General features: G+C 42.1%; 1 protein-coding gene across 12 annotated transcripts in view; it reads right to left on the reverse strand.

The window, feature by feature from the left end:
* Aopep (aminopeptidase O) overlaps nucleotides 1-20,694 on the reverse strand; it is a 315,985-nt gene that overhangs the window by 277,319 nt on the left and 17,972 nt on the right. For 5 of the 12 annotated variants that reach the window (XR_015640651.1, XM_087589940.1, XM_087589941.1 and 2 more), the window contains exon 2: nucleotides 3,233-3,385. The exons of the other annotated variants lie outside the window; for them this stretch is intronic. Coding sequence is in view for 4 of the 5 variants with exons in the window: in XM_087589940.1 (XP_087446066.1) it covers nucleotides 3,233-3,283 (51 nt within the window). In the remaining variant the exon portion in view is untranslated. The remainder of the gene's footprint in view (nucleotides 1-3,232; nucleotides 3,386-20,694) is intronic. 12 annotated transcript variants of the gene reach the window in all.

The following is a 20,694-nucleotide window of genomic DNA, read 5'->3' on the forward strand; positions in this document are numbered from 1 at the left end:
ATAAAGAACTGAAAAAAAAACTGGTTATCAAGAAAACAAATAACCCAATTAAAATTGGGGTACAGATCTAAACAGATTTCTCAAAAGAGGAAACTCAAATGGCTGAGAAACACTTAAAGAAATGCTCAACACTGTTAGCCCATCAGGGGAATACAAATGGAAACACTTTGAGATTCCATCCTATACCTGTCAGAATGGCTGCGATTATAGACAAATGGCAGCTCCTGCTGGTAAGGATGTAGAGCAAGAACACTCAGCCACTACTGGTAAAAGAATAAACTTGAGGATTGGTGTGGCAGTTCTTCAGAAAGGTGGAATCAATCTGTCTGAAGACTCAGCTATACCATTCCTAGGCATGTACCCAATGGACACTTCATCCTACCACAGACACACTTGCTCATCGATGTTCATTTCTGTTCTCTTCATAATAACCAGATATTAGAAAACAACCTAGATGTCCCTCAACAGAAGAACTGGATAAAGAAAATGTGGCACGTTTATACAATGGAGCATTTACTCAGTCATTATTCAAAAAGTGAAACCATGTAATTCACAGGTTAATGAATAAAACTAGAAAGACCATCCCAAGTGAGTTATCCTAGACCCAGAAGACAAATGTAGCATGCATTCGCCCATTTGTGGATACTAGTCATTAACTCAATGATGACCAAGCTACCATCCATAGATTCACAGTTGTCAGGTATAGAGGAAGAGATGGGGTGGGGTGCAGATCTCATTTAGAAAAGGAAATAACTAGATAGTTATAGATGTTGGGTTGGGACTCAAAGAGGAGGATCAACTTAGGAGTGGGAGGGAGAGAGGTACAAGGGCAGGAATAAAGAGAGAGACAGCTTAAATTAAGGACCATTTGAGGGATGGTATGAAAACCAAATACAGTAAAACTCCCTGAAATATATACACATATGAAGGTGATCTAAATGAAATTGCCAGCTAATGGAGGAGACAGAACCTCAATAGGCCATCTCTTGTCATCAAATGAAGCTTCCAGTAGCAGGATTAGGTTACACCTAATTGAGTTGTTGACCAACGGGTCCTATGGCTGCTGCCAAGACAATAGGTCATTGCAAACAGACAGCAAGGCCCGATTGCTGAACACAACATTCACACAACACACTGAACATGGAGAGGTCAAGCTGGCACCTACATAGGACCTTGACATCCATACTCTAGTCTCATTGGTATGGAAGATACTCTTCAGGCCACCAAAATGGAAATGTAAACACCAACCCAGCCACAAACTCTTTGATCTACAGTGCTGTCCCAGCTGCAAGACATGCCAGGGCAATGGTTGCACAAAGCTTGTGGGAATAACCAACCAATATCTGCTTTGACTTAAGACCCACTCCACAAGATGGAACCCATAGCCAACACTGCTTGGGTGACCAAGAACCTGAGACTTGACAGTTGACCTAAGTCAAACTGAATACTGCAGTCCTTTTTTCTTTTAAAGTGACAAGAAAATGACTCCTAATAACATTTTGCTATCTATGCTCATATAGATCAGTCTTGGCTCAGCCAATATCAGAGAAGTCTCCTCCTGCAGCGGATGGGAACAAACATGGATCCATAGAGATACAGAGAGTAAGAGATCTTGGAACACATAACCCTAAACTGAATATGTCTATAAAACCCATCCCCTCAAGGCTCAGGACCCCTACAGATGAGGAGGCAAGTGTGAGGGGCAGAGGAGAAGGAGGACACCAAGAAAACAAGGTCCTCTAAATCATAGAATCAAAGCGCCCATGAACTCAGAGACAGGTCTGTACCAAGTATTCTGTGTGGGGGTGGGGGATTGGGGAATACAAAGGGTATTATGGCTTTCAGTTTAGTATTTTCATGAAGTGTGCACACAGAGAGTATTTAATTCTTGTGCCTTCTCTTGTACTCTTTTCCTTCTGCTTGTTATGTCTAATTTTGATGTGTTAGTTTTTTTGTTTTATCTTATACTTTATTTTATCATTATCCTTTGGAAGCTTGTTTCTTTTCTTTTTTAACTTAATTTTATCTTTTTACTTATTCACTTTATAACCTGCTCACTGCCTGTCTCTGGGTCACCCCCTTCCCTCTCTGAGTAGGTGCCCCCATTCTGGTATCCCCCAACCTGGCACTTCAAGTCTCTTAAGAGGCTAGGCACTGCCTCTCCCACTGAGGCTGACACTTACAAGAAGAGGATGACACTAGGTTTCACATTTGAAATTTTTTTCTCCCCAAAGCAGGTTCTACCTAGTTTGTGATGGGCAGACAGATAAAACTTACATGAAATCCTGCAGTCTCACTAGCTAGAGAACCCAATGGTTCTCTATGGGCTGTAGGACTAATTGCACAGCAGGAGAATAAAACAGACTTCAGAAAATTGACACCCACAATCAGGACCCTATATTGCACGATGCCTGGTGGCTAGATTTGTGAGACAAAGTCTTGCTGGGTATCTTTGCATGGTTTTAAATACTGTGTACAATCGTTAGCTGCTGGATTCCCTGCCTCTGCTTCCTAAGTGCTGATGTTAACTGTGCACATTACAGGGCAATCTTATCAGCTCCACAAAGGTCATTGGGACTGAGCTAAACTGAGAGCTTTATTACTGTCCACCAGAGAAAGCACAGTTAGAGGAGGTTTGGGTTTATCCAAAGTAACTGCCTTACGATATTAACAATATTAACATTCTTCAGGGAACAACAGAATCTGGAGTCTTTACAAAGTATGGGTCATAGCCCCAAAGTACTCAACAGCTTTAAAAAAAAAGAAAAAGAAAATATGAATACACTCAAAGAAAAAGCAATCAGGGAACCAGCTGGTGCAGCCAAATCTACATTAACAAGCAAGAATTAAAACCACATTTCACTATAACTAAGGGAATAAACGCTGTGACAAAATAAACTGAAAGGAAAACTTGGAGAAGCAGAAATTACTGGAGATAAAAGAAACAGAAGGATGCTACCTCCTGTAGAGCTTAGGTCTCAGAGCCTTCACTAGGGACAATGAGGGAACAAAGAAAGGACACAGACACAGAGAAGCTGGAGTAAGTGATCTGTGTGCGCTGATGCAACCATGATACCAGCACTGTTAACAACCCAGAACCTGGGACATAATGTCAGCACAATGGGGAGTGTTAGTCTGGCAGAAGGTCTCTATAGGTGAGCAATTTCAGGCTGAAGAAACTCTAATTGCTAGCTTTTACATACACTGATCAATCATATGTAAAGATACATACTTGTACCAGAGGAAGAAGGCTCTGTGTCAACTTTAACCCTGACCCATACATATATACGGTGAAAGGTTTTGTCAGTTCTCATAGTTCTGAAGGTCCTTGTCATGTCTGTGTCCATGTCAACAGAATACATCCACTCGGTACTTCCTCTGCTCCCTACAAAAGGAAATGTTAGATCTGAAAAATAGTATGCATGAAATGCAAATTCACTAGATTGTTTTTGACAGCTGCTTAGAGATTCAAAGGAAAGAGTAAAGAGAGATAAATAGTCACACAGCCATTATCCAATCTGAAAGACAGGAAAACGTTGAAGAAATGAACACAGCACCGCAGGGCCCTTTAGGGAGAAATAAAAGGTTAAACAACATGGTTTGAATCTTTAAAAAAAAAATAAGGCTGGTGAAACAAAATAAAGGAACGAAACATGGCAAACAAAACCATGGCAAGAAGAAGGCACCCAGCTCTGAGAGCTGACTTCACACACCACTGCCCAGCAAAAGGAACCAGGTTCCTCAGACAGACAGATGTTTCTAGGACAGGGCAGGGAACACAAGAGGATCCTAGAGGGTGTCAGTTTATTACAAATGCAGTCAAAATGACAGACAAGATTAGCCACCACAGCATCTTCCAGGGGAAGGAAGGAGGGAGGGACAGAAAGGGACAGGACCCAGCCTGTAGTGATCTTCAAGGCTAGACCAAGGGGAACAAGAAGTAGTGGTAATCCTGGGTTAGAACCGTGAGAGAGAGGTTGCCACCCAAGTCTCTTCTCATAAGCAGAAGGCTGCTGGCTGGATGAATATGACCTGGCAAACACTAGGGAACAGAAAAGGAAAACTGCTGTTTGGGTAGAGGAACCCAGAAGTCTTCACACTGCCTAGTTCAACATCACCAGTGCTAAGGTACCAGGCATCACCTCACACCCTGATAGGACGCAGTGAGAGGGCATTGTGTTAGATGTAGACCCTCAGGCTGCCTTTCTCACTCTCAGAAACCAGGTCACACCCACTGTAGTCTCTCTCCCAACTCCAGGAGTTTTCTCCTCCCACACTCAACTGTGAACAAGCCCAGCTAGACTCCTACATGTTGCTATTGCAGGATAAACTTATACCCTCACCCAGTACCTGACCCTTAGCATGTAGGCTAAGCTAGACTGAATTATGTGCTATAAAACTTCCCACCACACTCTGGAACATATAAAAGTCAGAAACTTCCTTTGTCATGGGGGTTCATTCTTCCCTTGAGAAATGTCATGTTACAACACAGTGGCAGTCTCTCTTGATGGAGCGCCTCCGCTCTCTGTTTTATCTCTTCTCCACGCTCTCCTACTTCCAGACAACCCATGGGCCTTGCAGTGGGTCTCTCCTACCTAAAGCAGCTCATTCTGAAGGTAACCTCACGTCTGCTCCCTTCTCAGACCAGCTGAATCTGACCTGCATTTTTGTTATTGTGCCCAAATCCATATTTCCCTGAGCATGAGAAAATACCACATTCACATTGACAGACATCCTAAAGACACCTGGCCAGCACTGAACAACAGCATTAGGACTCTGAACTGCACATGTGAGACAGTTACAGAGTGGAGGTGTCTAATGTAAAGTGTGCTAGGACAGAAAGTAATAAAAGAACATTAATGGAAACACTATAGTTAAAAGCTTATACAAAGACAACTTTCTAAATTTAACAACTGTATATTACACAAGAAAACATAGGAGAAGCTGGTGATGACTATGTGGTAATTCCCTTCACTCTCTGTGCAACCTCTTGGTAAACCTACACTTTTTTTTTTTTTAGAAGTAACCATTTATTTCTAAGATTGTGGCCATTTGTGCTGGTGCATGCCAATAGGCAGGGCACTGGACAGGGTAAGGTAGGAGATAGGAGCTCAGGGCCAGCCTTCCAGAACAGAGAGGCCTGGTCTCAAAAAGAGTAAAACCTTCCAAATTAGGTAAAACATAAAGGTAAAGATCAAAAACATCTGACGTGAGCAAGCGTAAAAATCAAAAGGAAGCCAACTAAACTGCACCATTGTCAAACTGGACAAAAGAAGACGGAAAAATCTTACAAGCGGCCAGTACAAAATACTACAGTCCACGCACGGAGCCTGATACGTTCCACTGACTTCTCATACTCAAGAAGAACTCAGAAAATGGGGCTAGTCCAGCTTTGAAGTGCTAAGTGGAGAGGCAAGCTTCCCTCAAGTATATCTGTGCTAAACCTTATACTGCCAACCATTGAGCCCTCCTATACTTGTCAAGATGGCAGCCTAGTCTTGATGATCATCAAGACTGTGTATAGGTAGAGTATACATTTTTACTTTACTCAAAATAGAAATTTCCTATTAACTTAAAACAAATACAATATATATAAGATTAATAACCCCCTCCAGAATATATACCTCCTCTATCCTCCAGGAAATTCCAGGAACACTGGCTTTGATGAGGTCCCCCACTGAGGAAAAGGCCCTTTGAATTTTGCAGCTCTCTCTCTTGCCTCCCTGGTATGGGGATGCTGGCCACTGGTGTCCTTACAAAGTTAGTGTATTTTACAGCTGTAGTATTTAGAACAAGCTGACATGAGTTGACATGGGACTGTCATCAACTTGGTGACAGTTTTAACTTTGGCGTTCATTAGGCTGTGTTCACTTGAATTATTTTGTAGCACTATAGCATAAACCTTCGCCCTTTGCTCTTTCTTTTCTTTTACAGTGTTGAAACACAGAAAACTGTGTCCAAAGCTACCAGGATATTCAGAATTTAAATCCCCCCCCTGGAGCTGTAACTCAAACCACACCCTAACATGTATATAAACTATAATAGGGTCTTTCATTGCAGGACTCAGACTCATGAGGCAATTCCATTTATCACTGAGTAAATAATGCCAGAAATGTAGTCAAGGGGGGATTTTGCCTTATTCCCTTAACTATAAATAAAAATATGTAGCACTTTGCAGAATTACCACATGTGGAAGCATGTCAACTTCTCAATCAATCTCTAAGCCCACATGAGTTAAGAGCTGTAAGAACTGTGCTGACTCCCTTGTTAAAGTCACAGCTTCCAGGAAGCACAGTAATGTTTGCATGCAGTTCACAACCATGTGTGAAAGACCCTATTGTGATTATCTGCAAAAAACATATAAGTAAAAGGTAAAAACCAAGCAGAGCTTTGACTGTCCTGGGAAATTCAGAAAGTACATTTGAGGATGAAGCAGGAACCTGGGCCGAGTCAAGCCTGTGCCAGAGTCTGGATCGCTCTCAGATGGCCTTGACTTCGACATGACAACCAGTTAAAGAGAGAAGTCTGGGAACTGAACACAAAAGCCAAGTGTATTTTATCCTCACTAGCACAAGATGAACTTCAAATTCTGCTGAAACATGACAGGACTCATCAGGATAGGTTTCAGACTGTCTGATATCGTCTGTTTTCTCTGGCTACTCTTATCAGAGCTACACACAAGGAGGCCATTCCTCTTTGCTTGGTATGTTTATGCTCACGGTATCAGAAGTACTGGTTTGCAAAGCTCAGGCTGAAAGTGATTTCCATCTATTTAAAATCCCTTTGATTATAATCATGCTTGTGAAGTAGAGAATGTTTCAGTTCTGTAGCATGCTACATAAAATGGATTACAGTGGGGTGATCAGAAAAATACTCCTGTGAGGAGGGCTCCAAAGTTACAGAAGGAAGGAGTCTTCATTCTTCCACTTCATTGTCAAGGCCTACACCTGCTGCAGAGGTCAACCAATCACTCAACTGCAGCCTCTTGATTTCTTAGATATGCTGTGACAAACACTGATATATTTATTTCCTGACACTATCAGCTGTAAAAAACAGTGGATGGCATACTGGGTTTCTAATATTTCACATAAAATATTTATATTTTAAAATTAGAACATAGTCTTTTGGTGTGAAAACTGTTAAAGACCTGCCCACAGAGTGCCAACTCCTCCTTGTATAGAGACAGATAATTGTATTTGCTAATTAAGAAATGAAGTGAGTCTATGGAAAAAAGAGAAAGGCCAAGCCTAGCAAAAAGCACTGAAACTATCCATTAGAGATGACCTACTTAAAGGAGAAATAATTGATAATTACAGAATACTTAGGGTACATCCAACAAACTACCTATTGACATAAGCCTTCTAGGAAAGGCCATGGCACGTAAGTGAATTTCCTGGAGAGGGTGTACCAGTTTGCATGGACGCAATAGGTGCACTATGGAGAAGTGCAGCCCAGAGACGTCATCCCAGGATTGCTTCTCACTGTTGGTATGTCTTTCCTGACACTTACATAGCCAATGATTCCTGGGCATCAGCCTCCCCTATTGTGCAAGTTTCCTACAGATCAACATGAAGATGAACTTTCATGAATTAATGATGTTTACATGAAGTAATTGCTTTGTAGTATTTCTGATCTGATTCGAATAATTTTTAAGAAGAAAGGTTAAGGAGATAGTTTTAATTATTTTGTCAGAAAGATGTAATAAAGTTAGAATCAAGAAAAGAATATGCCCCTTCTTCATAGGACAGTAAGTAAAGCCTACACAAAAAGGAATACAATTAACTTTCATAAATTACACTAAGAAGAGAAATAGGCTTATGTTGTGGTTTGCCCGAGGGTTATCTGTATTTTGATGTTAATTCCACTGCCCCAAGGATAGCTGCCTAGACCCGTACTCAGGACTCAGGTGACTTCATCAGTACCTTCTCTCCACTGAATTTGTAAAATACAGGTGAGGGGCAGGTACAGGATAGAAGGAGGGCTGTCATTGGATGAGAAGGAAGGATGGGCAGGAGAGAAGTTTGATGGAAGAGGAGGAGACTGGAACAGAAAGGGAGAGAGAGGAGGGACAGAGAGAGAAGCCATGGCAGGTGATGTTAAGATTCTGCTCTGTGTATTTACAGGTTGTTATTAATGTTCTTAAGGGATGGACGGTACTGGGCTATGTATGTTTACTTGGGCAATTATATCTTACCAATTGGGTCAAAGATTATTGTGTTGTGTCTTCTTTTATGTGACAGTTTGAGTGTAGGAAAGTGTGTGGCGGCAGGAGACACTGGGCCGCTGTAGAATTGGGATGTGTTTCCGCCAAGATATCTAGCAGACATCTTGGGGTACTGAGGTGCTGGGCCTAGCAGGATAAAAGACAACCATACGTTTTTTATTTTTTATATGATCAAGGAAAAACATTCATTCTAGGTCAGGTCCAAAGATAAAACCACAGGTGTGCACTATGATAAAGCAGGGCCATGTGAAACTGCTGCTTTGAACTTATAATGAGCTTACAGAATGAAACATTGCTTTGAACTTACTATTGACATCCTTCTTTAACTCTCCTATTGTGTAACATTTTATCTATAAGGTAATTTTATAAAGAACTTTTCTCTAAGAAGGTATTAAAAGGCCAGCGAGAAGAAATAAAGTGTGGTTTGGGAGCTCTTCTCCATCCACCAAACACCAAATGTGTGTGTGTGTGTGTGTGTGTGTGTGTGTGTGTGTGTGTGTGTGTGTATGTGTGTGTGTGTGTGTGTGTGTGTGTGTGTGGGCCTACCTTAACATTACAAACTCCATATTGCTTTCAGACTCCATTGTAACTTTAATTTTTTTCAAAGGCTACTTTTAATGATAGTTCTTAAATGCTTTAACCTTCCTTCTAGGCTACCACCCACCAGAGGTAGTGGATAAAAAAGGTTATTATGAAACCGGGGAAGTGGAGCTGTTTAGAAATGTTTCTTTTGGGGTTGGGGATTTAGCTCAGTGGTAGAGCGCTTGCCTAGGAAGCGCAAGGCCCTGGGTTCGGTCACCAGCTCCGAAAAAGAACAAAGAAAAAATGTTTCTTTTAAGCAAATTCCATCTGCATTGTAAGAAAATCAGCAGTTCAGTTCACAGGTCAGCAACAGCTTGATCCACTAGCAAATACTACACAAATATACTAGCAGTCCAGTTTGGTAGAGTCAGGTAGTAAACTCAAGTCAGTAGAGGTGGCATGCTTAGCAGAGACAGCAGTAGGGATTAGGATCACCAGGAATGCCAGTTCTTGGCTCTGCCTCTCTCAGCAAAGTGAAAATCAGCGAAGAGGTGAGAAAAAGAAGCATTGCAGTGCTAGCTCTAAATACAAGCCCTTCTCACGTCCACTGAGTCTGATTTGTACTCCCTCCAAACATCACGTGCCCTCCATGTGTCTTGCCTTAGCATATGAGTCTGACTAAGCAAAACTCCAGGTGAAACTGCGTCAGATGACATCATTTTGCCAATCAGCCAGAGTCTGAGGAAGCGGTAAGAAGCTGCATCATACTACCAGAAGTTTTTTGGTACAGTTTTTCTCTACGGAGCTCCAATAAATGGAGCTCAATAATGTATGTACGGAGAATCAGTACATGAGTGTCATTAGCAAAGAATCCTTCATTACATGTCCTTTCACATGCTTGCTTTAACAAATCATCCTTTCACCTGTGTCTGCTTCAGTGATACAACCCTTCACGTGTTTGCCCCAGCAAAACACCATCCAATACAACTGACTTCACTCCATTTTATGATTCACTTGCCCTCTGAATGAACCCAGCTACTAGAAAAACCCCAACTTGTTCCAGGAGCCATGTCACCCTGGTAACAATCACAATTCCCCTGGGCAAGTAGCCATTTCACCCCTAGCAACAACCAATCAGTTCTTAAGGGGAATGTACCTAATGTCTAAAGTAGATTGATGAAGCTAGCAATCATTCTTCATACCAAGCTGAAATCACTACTAGCCAACAGTAGTGCACAAGCAAATGTCAACCAATCATATAACTGCCAAGTTAGAAAGTCTGTCACCCTGCTACCATAATAAATAGGCAAGGCTTATACCAGCTCAGTGCCTCCCATACCCTCCACTGTGCTGGAGATGTTGGAGGATCCAAGCTCAAACTTGAATAAAGAGTCTTTGCTTTTGCATATGAGTTGGAGTCCTATTGGTCTCTGATAGTCTGTAGGGAGGGACCTCATGATCTGAGTATAACATACACACACATATGTCTATCCTTATACAAAATATGCGTATATATGTCTGTCTATATGTATGCACATACATACATATATAGGTATATGTGCATGTTTATAAGTTTGCATGTGTACTTATGAAATTAATGAATCAGATGGTTGGGGCCAACCAATGTGTGTGTGTGTGTGTGTGTGTGTGTGTGTGTGTGTGTGTGTATGCCTGACTTTCTTCTTTTCTTTTTTCTTTTTTTTAAAGATTTATTTAAGTACACTGTAGTTGTCTTCAGATGCACCAGAAGAGGGCATCAGATCTCATTACAGATGGTTATGAGCCACCATGTGGTTGCTGGGAATTGAACTCAGGACCTCTGGAAGAGCAATCAGTGCTCCAGCCCGACTTTCTCCTTTTCTTTTCTCTCTAACTCATGAAGAGTTAATGAACTCTGAGCTTCTACCCTGGTGACTACAATGAGAGGGGCCCTTGAGCCAGAGAGAAAAGATCCCAGGTAACTAAGCCCTTTTTTCTGAATCCCCTGATACTATCATCAGGAGTTAATTGACAGAAGCCAGTGGCTTTTGGCCACAGAATAGCAGAGTTAAATTGCCAAAAGTAAGCAGCCTTTAGTCATGCAATTCCCAGCTCTATACCTCGTCACTGCCTTCTTTGGGAGAACTATCTTCTGCAGTCCCTAATATTATTATTTCATGGGAAAGGGAAAAGGTAGATGCTTGGAGATACAGGCCCAGGATTATTTGAGTCAAGCAACAGACTCTACAATGTTCCTCCTTACCCACTAAGGTGTCCAGGATATCCTGCCTGTATGAAGGTCACATGGAAAGCCAGCAGCTCATGATTTTCATTGCAAAAGCAAAGAAAACCAATGGCTCATCTCCCAACTATAAAGAGGGAAAGATGAGCTCTGAAAAGGAGATGGGCACAGCCCCTCCACTAACTCTCAACCCACTTTAATAATTATGAGCCAGGCACAGAGACTCACACCCATAATTCCAGCCCTCAAGGGACTACAGCATCAGAGGCTGTACCCAATGGTGGCCCACGAATTTCTTATTATCCCGTCAAACCTGGCAACTTCCAAATTTCTGTTCTGTCTCGTCACATCTCCTCCCTTTCCAGTTTGACTCTTTCAGCCTCTCTTACCCAGCTCATCTACACTGAATGCAGTGATGCTCACACCAAGCCAAGGCCAATTTGAACCATCCTCAGCACCTTGTGTGGAAAGACACCACTTCTTCCTCTTCATGGAGGTCTGCTTCCTTGGGGCTCCTGGGATTCATTACTTTCCTGTGATTTCTCTAGATTCTGATTTGCAGACTGAAGGTATCTGCCAGCTAAATTCAAGGCCTGGCATGAAATTTCAGGAGTGTGACCCTGCACGGGCTCTTCTTTCAAGGTAAATAGAAGTATGAACCAATTAACTGGATGCTCTACCTGAATTCAGGGGAACATGCAGCAAGCATAAAATAGTACCTTAAAAATATTAATTGTTACAGGGACCATACACACCACACCTACACACACCAACGAGACAACCATACATACACACCCAACGAGACAAGACAGCTTTTGGGGTCTCCTACTCCTACTACCACATGGCTCAAGGGAATGGAACTTAGATTGGCTGTGATCTTCACTAAGCTATGAAAATGTGGGGGCTGTTCTACATTTCAGTACTGTTTTAATCTGTTCTGAGGTCACAGCCTGTACCAGTCTTTCTTCTCTCCCACATCCCCAAGCAAACCAGTTTTATGTCAAAAGGAGGTGAAGAAAGGAAGAAAGAATATATTACCCCATTTTAGGGAACAAAACTACAAACTTTGGCATTCAAAGCTCACAGAAGAACACTTCCTCTATGGTAAAGCACTAATAACTGCTGTCATTCAGCCTCAGCTAGGCACCAGGTTTTGCTCTAATCATTTGACTACCTTAACCCACTTTGCCTTCACAGCAACTATGATGTCAGTACTATCATAAGACTAACAAGTATGAGACCTACAGCACTCTACAACCTGCTTAAGGTCACACAGCTAATAACTAAAGTGATGGAAGCATGGGCCCTACATCTCGTTTGTACAGTACTGACAATTTTTTTTTATTAACTTGAGTATTTCTTATATACATTTCGAGTGTTATTCCCTTTCCCGGTTTCCAGGCAAACATCCCCCTCCCCTCTCCCCTTCCTTATGGGTGTTCCCCTCCCAACCCTCCCCCCATTGCCGCCCTCCCCCCATAGACTAGTTCACTGGGGGTTCAGTCTTAGCAGGACCCAGGGCTTCCCCTTCCACTGGTGCTCTTACTAGGATATTCATTGCTACCTATGGGGTCAGAGTCCAGGGTCAGTCCATGTATAGTCTTTAGGTAGTGGCTTAGTCCCTGGAAGCTCTGGTTGCTTGGCATTGTTGTTCATAAGGGGTCTCGAGCCCCTTCAAGCTCTTCCAGTTCTTTCTCTGATTCCTTCAACGGGGGACCTATTCTCAGTTCAGTGGTTTGCTGCTGGCATTCGCCTCTGTATTTGCTGTATTCTGGCTGTGTCTCTCAGGAGCGATCTACATCCGGCTCCTGTCGGTCTGCACTTCTTTGCTTCATCCATCCCGTCCAATTGGGTGGCTGCATATGCATGGGCCACATGTGGGGCAGGCTCTGAATGGGTGTTCCTTCAGTCTCTGTTTTAATCTTTGCCTCTCCCTTCCCTGCCAAGGGTATTCTTTTTCCTCATTTAAAGAAGGAGTGAAGCATTCACATTTTGATCATCCGTCTTGAGTTTCGTTTGTTCTAGGGATCTAGGGTAATTCAAGCATTTGGGCTAATAGCCACTTATCAATGAGTGCATACCATGTATGTCTTTCTGTGATTGGGTTAGCTCACTCAGGATGGTATTTTCCAGTTCCAACCATTTGCCTACGAATTTCATAAACTCGTTGTTTTTGATAGCTGAGTAATATTCCATTGTGTAGATGTACCACATTTTCTGTATCCATTCCTCTGTTGAAGGGCATCTGGGTTCTTTCCATTTTCTGGCTATTATAAATAAGGCTGCGATGAACATAGTGGAGCACGTGTCTCTTTTATATGTTGGGGCATCTTGTGGGTATATGCCCAAGAGAGGTATAGCTGGATCCCCAGGCAGTTCAATGTCCAATTTTCTGAGGAACCTCCAGACTGATTTCCAGAATGGTTTTACCAGTCTGCAATCCCACCAACAATGGAGGAGTGTTCCTCTTTCTCCACATCCTCGCCAGCATCTGCTGTCACCTGAGTTTTTGATCTTAGCCATTCTCACTGGTGTGAGGTGAAATCTCAGGGTTGTTTTGATTTGCATTTCCCTTATGACTAAAGATGTTGAACATTTCTTTAGGTGTTTCTCAGCCATTCGGCATTCCTCAGCTGTGAATTCTTTGTTTAGCTCTGAACCCCATTTTTTAATAGGGTTATTTGTTTCCCTGCGGTCTAACTTCTTGAGTTCTTTGTATATTTTGGATATAAGGCCTCTATCTGTTGTAGGATTGGTAAAGATCTTTTCCCAATCTGTTGGTTGCTGTTTTGTCCTAACCACAGTGTCCTTTGCCTTACAGAAGCTTTGCAGTTTTATGAGATCCCATTTGTCGATTCTTGATCTTAGAGCATAAGCCATTGGTGTTTTGTTCAGGAAATTTTTTCCAGTGCCCATGTGTTCCAGATGCTTCCCTAGTTTTTCTTCTATTAGTTTGAGTGTGTCTGGTTTGATGTGGAGGTCCTTGATCCACTTGGACTTAAGCTTTGTACAGGGTGATAAGCATGGATCGATCTGCATTCTTCTACATGTTGCCCTCCAGTTGAACCAGCACCATTTGCTGAAAATGCTATCTTTTTTCCATTGGATGGTTTTGGCTCCTTTGTCAAAAATCAAGTGACCATAGGTGTGTGGGTTCATTTCTGGGTCTTCAATTCTATTCCATTGGTCTATCTGTCTGTCTCTGTACCAATACCATGCAGTTTTTATCACTATTGCTCTGTAATACTGCTTGAGTTCAGGGATAGTGATTCCCCCTGAAGTCCTTTTATTGTTGAGGATAGCTTTAGCTATCCTGGGTTTTTTGTTATTCCAGATGAATTTGCAAATTGTTCTGTCTAACTCTTTGAAGAATTGGATTGGTATTTTGATGGGGATTGCATTGAATCTGTAGATTGCTTTTGGTAAAATGGCCATTTTTACTATATTAATCCTGCCAATCCATGAGCATGGGAGATCTTTCCATCTTCTGAGGTCTTCTTCAATTTCTTTCCTCAGTGTCTTGAAGTTCTTATTGTACAGATCTTTTACTTGCTTGGTTAAAGTCACACCGAGGTACTTTATATTATTTGGGTCTATTATGAAGGGTGTCGTTTCCCTAATTTCTTTCTCGGCTTGTTTCTCTTTTGTATAGAGGAAGGCAACTGATTTATTTGAGTTAATTTTATACCCAGCCACTTTGCTGAAGTTGTTTATCAGCTTTAATAGTTCTCTGGTGGAACTTTTGGGATCACTTAAATATACTATCATGTCATCTGCAAATAGTGATATTTTGACCTCTTCTTTTCCGATCTGTATCCCCTTGATCTCCTTTTGTTGTCTGATTGCTCTGGCTAGAACTTCAAGAACTATATTGAATAAGTAGGGAGAGAGTGGGCAGCCTTGTCTAGTCCCTGATTTTAGTGGGATTGCTTCAAGTTTCTCTCCATTTAGTTTAATGTTAGCAACTGGTTTGCTGTATATGGCTTTTACTATGTTTAGGTATGGGCCTTGAATTCCTATTCTTTCCAGGACTTTTATCATGAAGGCGTGTTGAATTTTGTCAAATGCTTTCTCAGCATCTAATGAAATGATCATGTGGTTCTGTTCTTTCAGTTTGTTTATATAATGGATCACGTTGATGCTTTTCCGTATATTAAACCATCCCTGCATGCCTGGGATGAAGCCTACTTGATCATGGTGGATGATTGTTTTGATGTGCTCTTGAATTCGGTTTGCCAGAATTTTATTGAGTATTTTTGCGTCGATATTCATAAGGGAAATTGGTCTGAAGTTCTCTTTCTTTGTTGTGTCTTTGTGTGGTTTAGGTATAAGAGTAATTGTGGCTTCGTAGAAGGAGTTCGGTAGGGCTCCATCTGTTTCAATTTTGTGGAATAGTTTGGATAATATTGGTATGAGGTCTTCTATGAAGGTTTGATAGAATTCTGCACTAAACCCATCTGGACCTGGGCTCTTTTTGGTTGGGAGACCTTTAATGACTGCTTCTATTTCCTTAGGAGTTATGGGGTTGTTTAACTGGTTTATCTGTTCCTGATTTAACTTCGATACCTGGTATCTGTCTAGGAAATTGTCCATTTCCTGAAGATTTTCAAATTTTGTTGAATATAGGTTTTTATAGTAATATCTGATGATTTTTTGAATTTCCTCTGAATCTGTAGTTATGTCTCCCTTTTCATTTCTGATTTTGTTAATTTGGACGCACTCTCTGTGTCCTCTCGTTAGTCTGGCTAAGGGTTTATGTATCTTGTTGATTTTCTCAAAGAACCAACTTTTGGTTCTGTTGATTCTTTCTATGGTCCTTTTTGTTTCTACTTGGTTGATTTCAGCTCTGAGTTTGATTATTTCCTGCCTTCTACTCCTCCTGGGTGTATTTGCTTCTTTTTGTTCTAGAGCTTTTAGGTGTGCTGTCAAGCTGCTGACATATGCTCTTTCCTGTTTCTTTCTGCAGGCACTCAGCGCTATGAGTTTTCCTCTTAGCACAGCTTTCATTGTGTCCCATAAGTTTGAGTATGTTGTATCTTCATTTTCATTAAATTCTAAAAAGTTTTTAATTTCTTTCTTTATTTCTTCCTTGACCAGGTTATCATTGAGTAGAGCATTGTTCAATTTCCACGTATATGTGGGCATTCTTCCCTTATTGTTATTGAAGACCAGTTTTAGGCCGTGGTGGTCCGATAGCACGCATGGGATTATTTCTATCTTTCTGTACCTGTTGAGGCCCGTTTTTTGACCAATTATATGGTCAATTTTGGAGAAAGTACCATGAGGAGCTGAGAAGAAGGTATATCCTTTTGCTTTAGGATAGAATGTTCTATAAATATCCGTTAAGTCCATTTGGCTCATGACTTCTCTTAGTCTGTCTACATCACTGTTTAATTTCTGTTTCCATGATCTGTCCATTGATGAGAGTGGGGTGTTGAAATCTCCCACTATTATTGTGTGAGGTGCAATGTGTGTTTTGAGCTTTAGTAAGGTTTCTTTTACGTATGTAGGTGCCCTTGTATTTGGGGCATAGATATTTAGGATTGAGAGTTCATCTTGGTGGATTTTTCCTTTGATGAATATGAAGTGTCCTTCCTTATCTTTTTTGATGACTTTTAGTTGGAAATTGATTTTATTTGATATTAGAATGGCTACTCCAGCTTGCTTCTTCTGACCATTTGCTTGGAAAGTTGTTTTCCAGCCTTTTACTCTGAGGTAGTGTCTGTCTTTGTCTCTGAGGTGTGTTTCCTGTAGGCAGCAGAATGCAGGGTCCTCGTTGCGTATCCAGTTTGTTAATCTATGTCTTTTTATTGGGGAGTTGAGGCCATTGATATTGAGAGATATTAAGGAATAGTGATTATTGTTTCCCTTTATATTCATATTTGGATGTGAGGTTATGTTTGTGTGCTTTCATTCTCTTTGTTTTGTTGCCAAGACGATTAGTTTCTTGCTTCTTCTAGGGTATAGCTTGCCTCCTTATGTTGGGCTTTACCATTTATTATCCTTTGTAGTGCTGGATTTGTGGAAAGATATTGTGTAAATTTGGTTTTGTCATGGAATATCTTGGTTTCTCCATCTATGTTAATTGAGAGTTTTGCTGGATACAGTAACCTGGGCTGGCATTTGTGTTCTCTTAGGGTCTGTATGACATCAGTCCAGGATCTTCTGGCCTTCATAGTTTCTGGCGAGAAGTCTGGTGTGATTCTGATAGGTCTCCCTTTATATGTTACTTGACCTTTTTCCCTTACTGCTTTTAATATTCTTTCTTTATTTTGTGCGTTTGGTGTTTTGACAATTATGTGACGGGAGGTGTTTCTTTTCTGGTCCAATCTATTTGGAGTTCTGTAGGCTTCTTGTATGTCTATGGGAATCTCTTTTTTTAGGTTAGGGAAGTTTTCTTCTATGATTTTGTTGAAGATATTTACTGGTCCTTTGAGCTGGGAGTCTTCACTCTCTTCTATACCTATTATCCTTAGGTTTGATCTTCTCATTGAGTCCTGGATTTCCTGTATGTTTTGGACCAGTAGCTTTTTCCGCTTTACATTATCTTTGACAGTTGAGTCAATGATTTCTATGGAATCTTCTGCTCCTGAGATTCTCTCTTCCATCTCTTGTATTCTGTTGGTGAAGCTTGTATCTACAGCTCCTTGTCTCTTCTTTTGGTTTTCTATATCCAGGGTTGTTTCCATGTGTTCTTTCTTGATTGCTTCTATTTCCATTTTTAATTCCTTCAACTGTTTGATTGTGTTTTCCTGGAATTCTTTCAGGGATTTTTGTGTCTCCTCTCTATGGCTTCTACTTGTTTATTTATGTTTTCCTGGAATTCTTTCAGGGATTTTTGCGATTCTTTCAGGCATTTTTGCGATTCCTCTCTGTAGGCTTCTACTTGTTCTCTAAGGGAGTTCTTCATGTCTTTCTTGAAGTCCTCCAGCATCATGATCAAATATGATTTTGAAACTAGATCTTGCTTTTCTGGATATTCCGTGTTTGCTTTGGTGGGAGAATTGGGCTCCGATGATGCCATGTAGTCTTGGTTTCTGTTGCTTGTGTTCCTGCGCTTGCCTCTCGCCATCAGATTATCTCTAGTGTTACTTTGTTCTGCTATTTCTGACAGTGGCTAGACTGTCCTATAAGCCTGTGTGTCAGGAGTGCTGTAGACCTGTTTTCCTCTCTTTCAGTCAGTTATGGGGACAGAGTGTTCTGCTTTCGGGCGTGTAGTTTTTCCTCTCTACAGGTCTTCAGCTGTTCCTGTGGGCCTGTGTCTTGAGTTCACCAGGCAGCTTTCTTGCAGCAGAAAATTTGGTCTTACCTGTGGTCCTGAGGCTCAAGTTCGCTCGTGGGGTGCTGCCCAGGGGCTCTCTGCAGCGGCAGCAACCAGGAAGACCTGTGCCACCCCTTCCGGGAGCTTCAGTGCACCAGGGTTCCAGATGGTCTTTGGCTTTTTCCTCTGGCGTCCGAGATGTGTGTGCAGGGAGCAGTCTCTTCTGGTTTCCCAGGCTTGTCTGCCTCTCTGAAGGTTTAGCTCTCCCTCCCACGGGATTTGGGTGCAGAGAACTGTTTATCCGGTCTGTTTCTTTCAGGTTCCAGCGGTGTCTCAGGCAGGGGTCCTGCCGCTCCTGGGCCCTCCCCCACGGGAGCCCAGAGGCCTTATACAGTTTCCTCTTGGGCCAGGGATGTGGGCAGGGGTGAGCAGTGTTGGTGGTCTCTTCCGCTCTGCAGCCTCAGGAGTGTCCACCTGACCAGGCGGTTGGGTCTCTCTCTCACCGGGTCTGGGAGCAGAGAGCTGCTGCCAGTACTGAGAATTTAAGTCAGGGTTCTGTTCTTGCTTGGCAAGCACTCTACCAACTAAGTTATATCCCCAATTCATTTTGTTGTTGTTGTTTGTTTTAATCAACATCTCTTGTACCCCAGGCTGGCCTTGAACTTCTGACCCTCCCATCTTTACCTCCTAAGTGCTGGAATTGTAAACATGCACAACCATGCCTGGCCTTTGTGGAAAAATTCAAAATAGAAATAGAAAACCACCATACATAGAGGATTATGGCAATGAAAACCACACACTTGTGATGGGGAAGTTTCTAGGAGCCTTCGTGGGAAGGCCCATGTCCAGCACGGCACAGAAGCTAACTTGCATGTCTTGGTTGTAGTCTGAGCAGCTGCTGGCTCACTTCGGGATTGGTAAACACAACTTCAAAAGCATCAACTCATCAAACTGCTCTACATTTGTTACTCCTAAAGTTCCCAAACAAGATCTGCAGTTAGCTATCGAGCCAAATAAAGGTAAAAGCTAAGGAAAGTATGGGCAACCGGTAGTCTTGGGAACAGAGAGGAGCATGGGTTTCTGATGGGGGATGGGGAGCAAAGGTGGCCCCACCCCTGCTGGGGTGGGGGAATCATCTCAGTAAGGTGTAGCTGAAGGAGTCTTGGTACTCTGAGACAGAGCTAGCCAGAGTGAACATATGTGGGGCACACCTGGAAAGGATTCCTCAATCCTGTGAGACTGAATGTTATGGGATGTGGGTGCAGCTCAAGCTGTCACCTCACTCATCTTGGGTTTCTTGTCCTTTTCTTTATTTCACTGAAGACTAACATATTGCTTTTCTTTCACCCAGATGGTACAACTTTCCACAGTGCTGCTGCTGCAGACCTGTGGCATGGCTATACATTCAGCCCTGTGCCTCTGAAAGACACCTCAAACAACCACTATCTTTGTCTTTCCATCCATCCATCCATCCATCCATCCATCCATCCATCCATCCATCCAATACCACAACTACTGCCTGCCACCCAGCAATATGACACTGAACCCCTAAACGCAAGGAGTGACAAAACCTTACACCTACCAGACAAAAGGTATGTTTTAGATGTAATCTAGTAAAATTCACTACGCAACATTGTATCCCATCATGCTTACATCCACTTACAGCTGGAACCACGCTGGAACATGGGCTGTCATAATGTGACATTCCATGCATCCCAACTGGCAAAACACAATTCACAAAACTTTCCTCCTACCAGACACTGAAATGGGCACTCCGGGAGTCAGATGATGGTGTGAAGGTGTTTAAGAATGGAAAAATTTGGAAATAAACCCATTCTTTAGGCCTACTTAAACCTAGCCCAGGTACAGCCTTGCTGGCTGACAACTTACGCAAAGGATGAATCTAGTTTCCACAGAGAACCTGAGTGGCTAGAGAGGCTGCCTGACTTTCTTCAGCAGGAAAGCCACTTTGGTTCTCCCTCCGCACCCCTGTTCTTAGGGTATGGTTTTCAGAGCAGTGAACCCTGTCACAAGGACAAGGCTGAGACAAGGAGACTTTGAAATGGTCTGTCCACAGGGACCCAAGTTCAACAGCCACTGAAGAGCTTTCATATATAAGTCAGGTGATGCAACTTCGAAGTGAAAAAGCTGAATTACAGTTAAAGATTTTTCAAGCCACCCAGAGAGTTTTGTGATGCCGCATAAAAGTAACAAACATTCAAACTGTATTAGAAGATGTGTGATTTATTTTTCTATAAGTATTCATACTGGAAACAGGTGTAGAGTTAATAGGGTTGGGTCCTAAAAATGTCCTCGGCTCATGATGAGAATTGTGCAGCTCTAGGGGTACACTGAACCCACTAGATCTGAAAGTGAAGATCCTGTCAAATCTCACACAGATGTAATCCACAGGATTGCAAAACTGGGATAGGAAGATAGCACAGACAGACAGGGAAGCCATTTCAA

Source organism: Rattus norvegicus, chromosome 17, assembly GCF_021556685.1.
Source record: "Rattus norvegicus strain SHRSP/BbbUtx chromosome 17, alternate assembly SHRSP_T2T, whole genome shotgun sequence".
Lineage (NCBI taxonomy): Eukaryota > Metazoa > Chordata > Mammalia > Rodentia > Muridae > Rattus > Rattus norvegicus.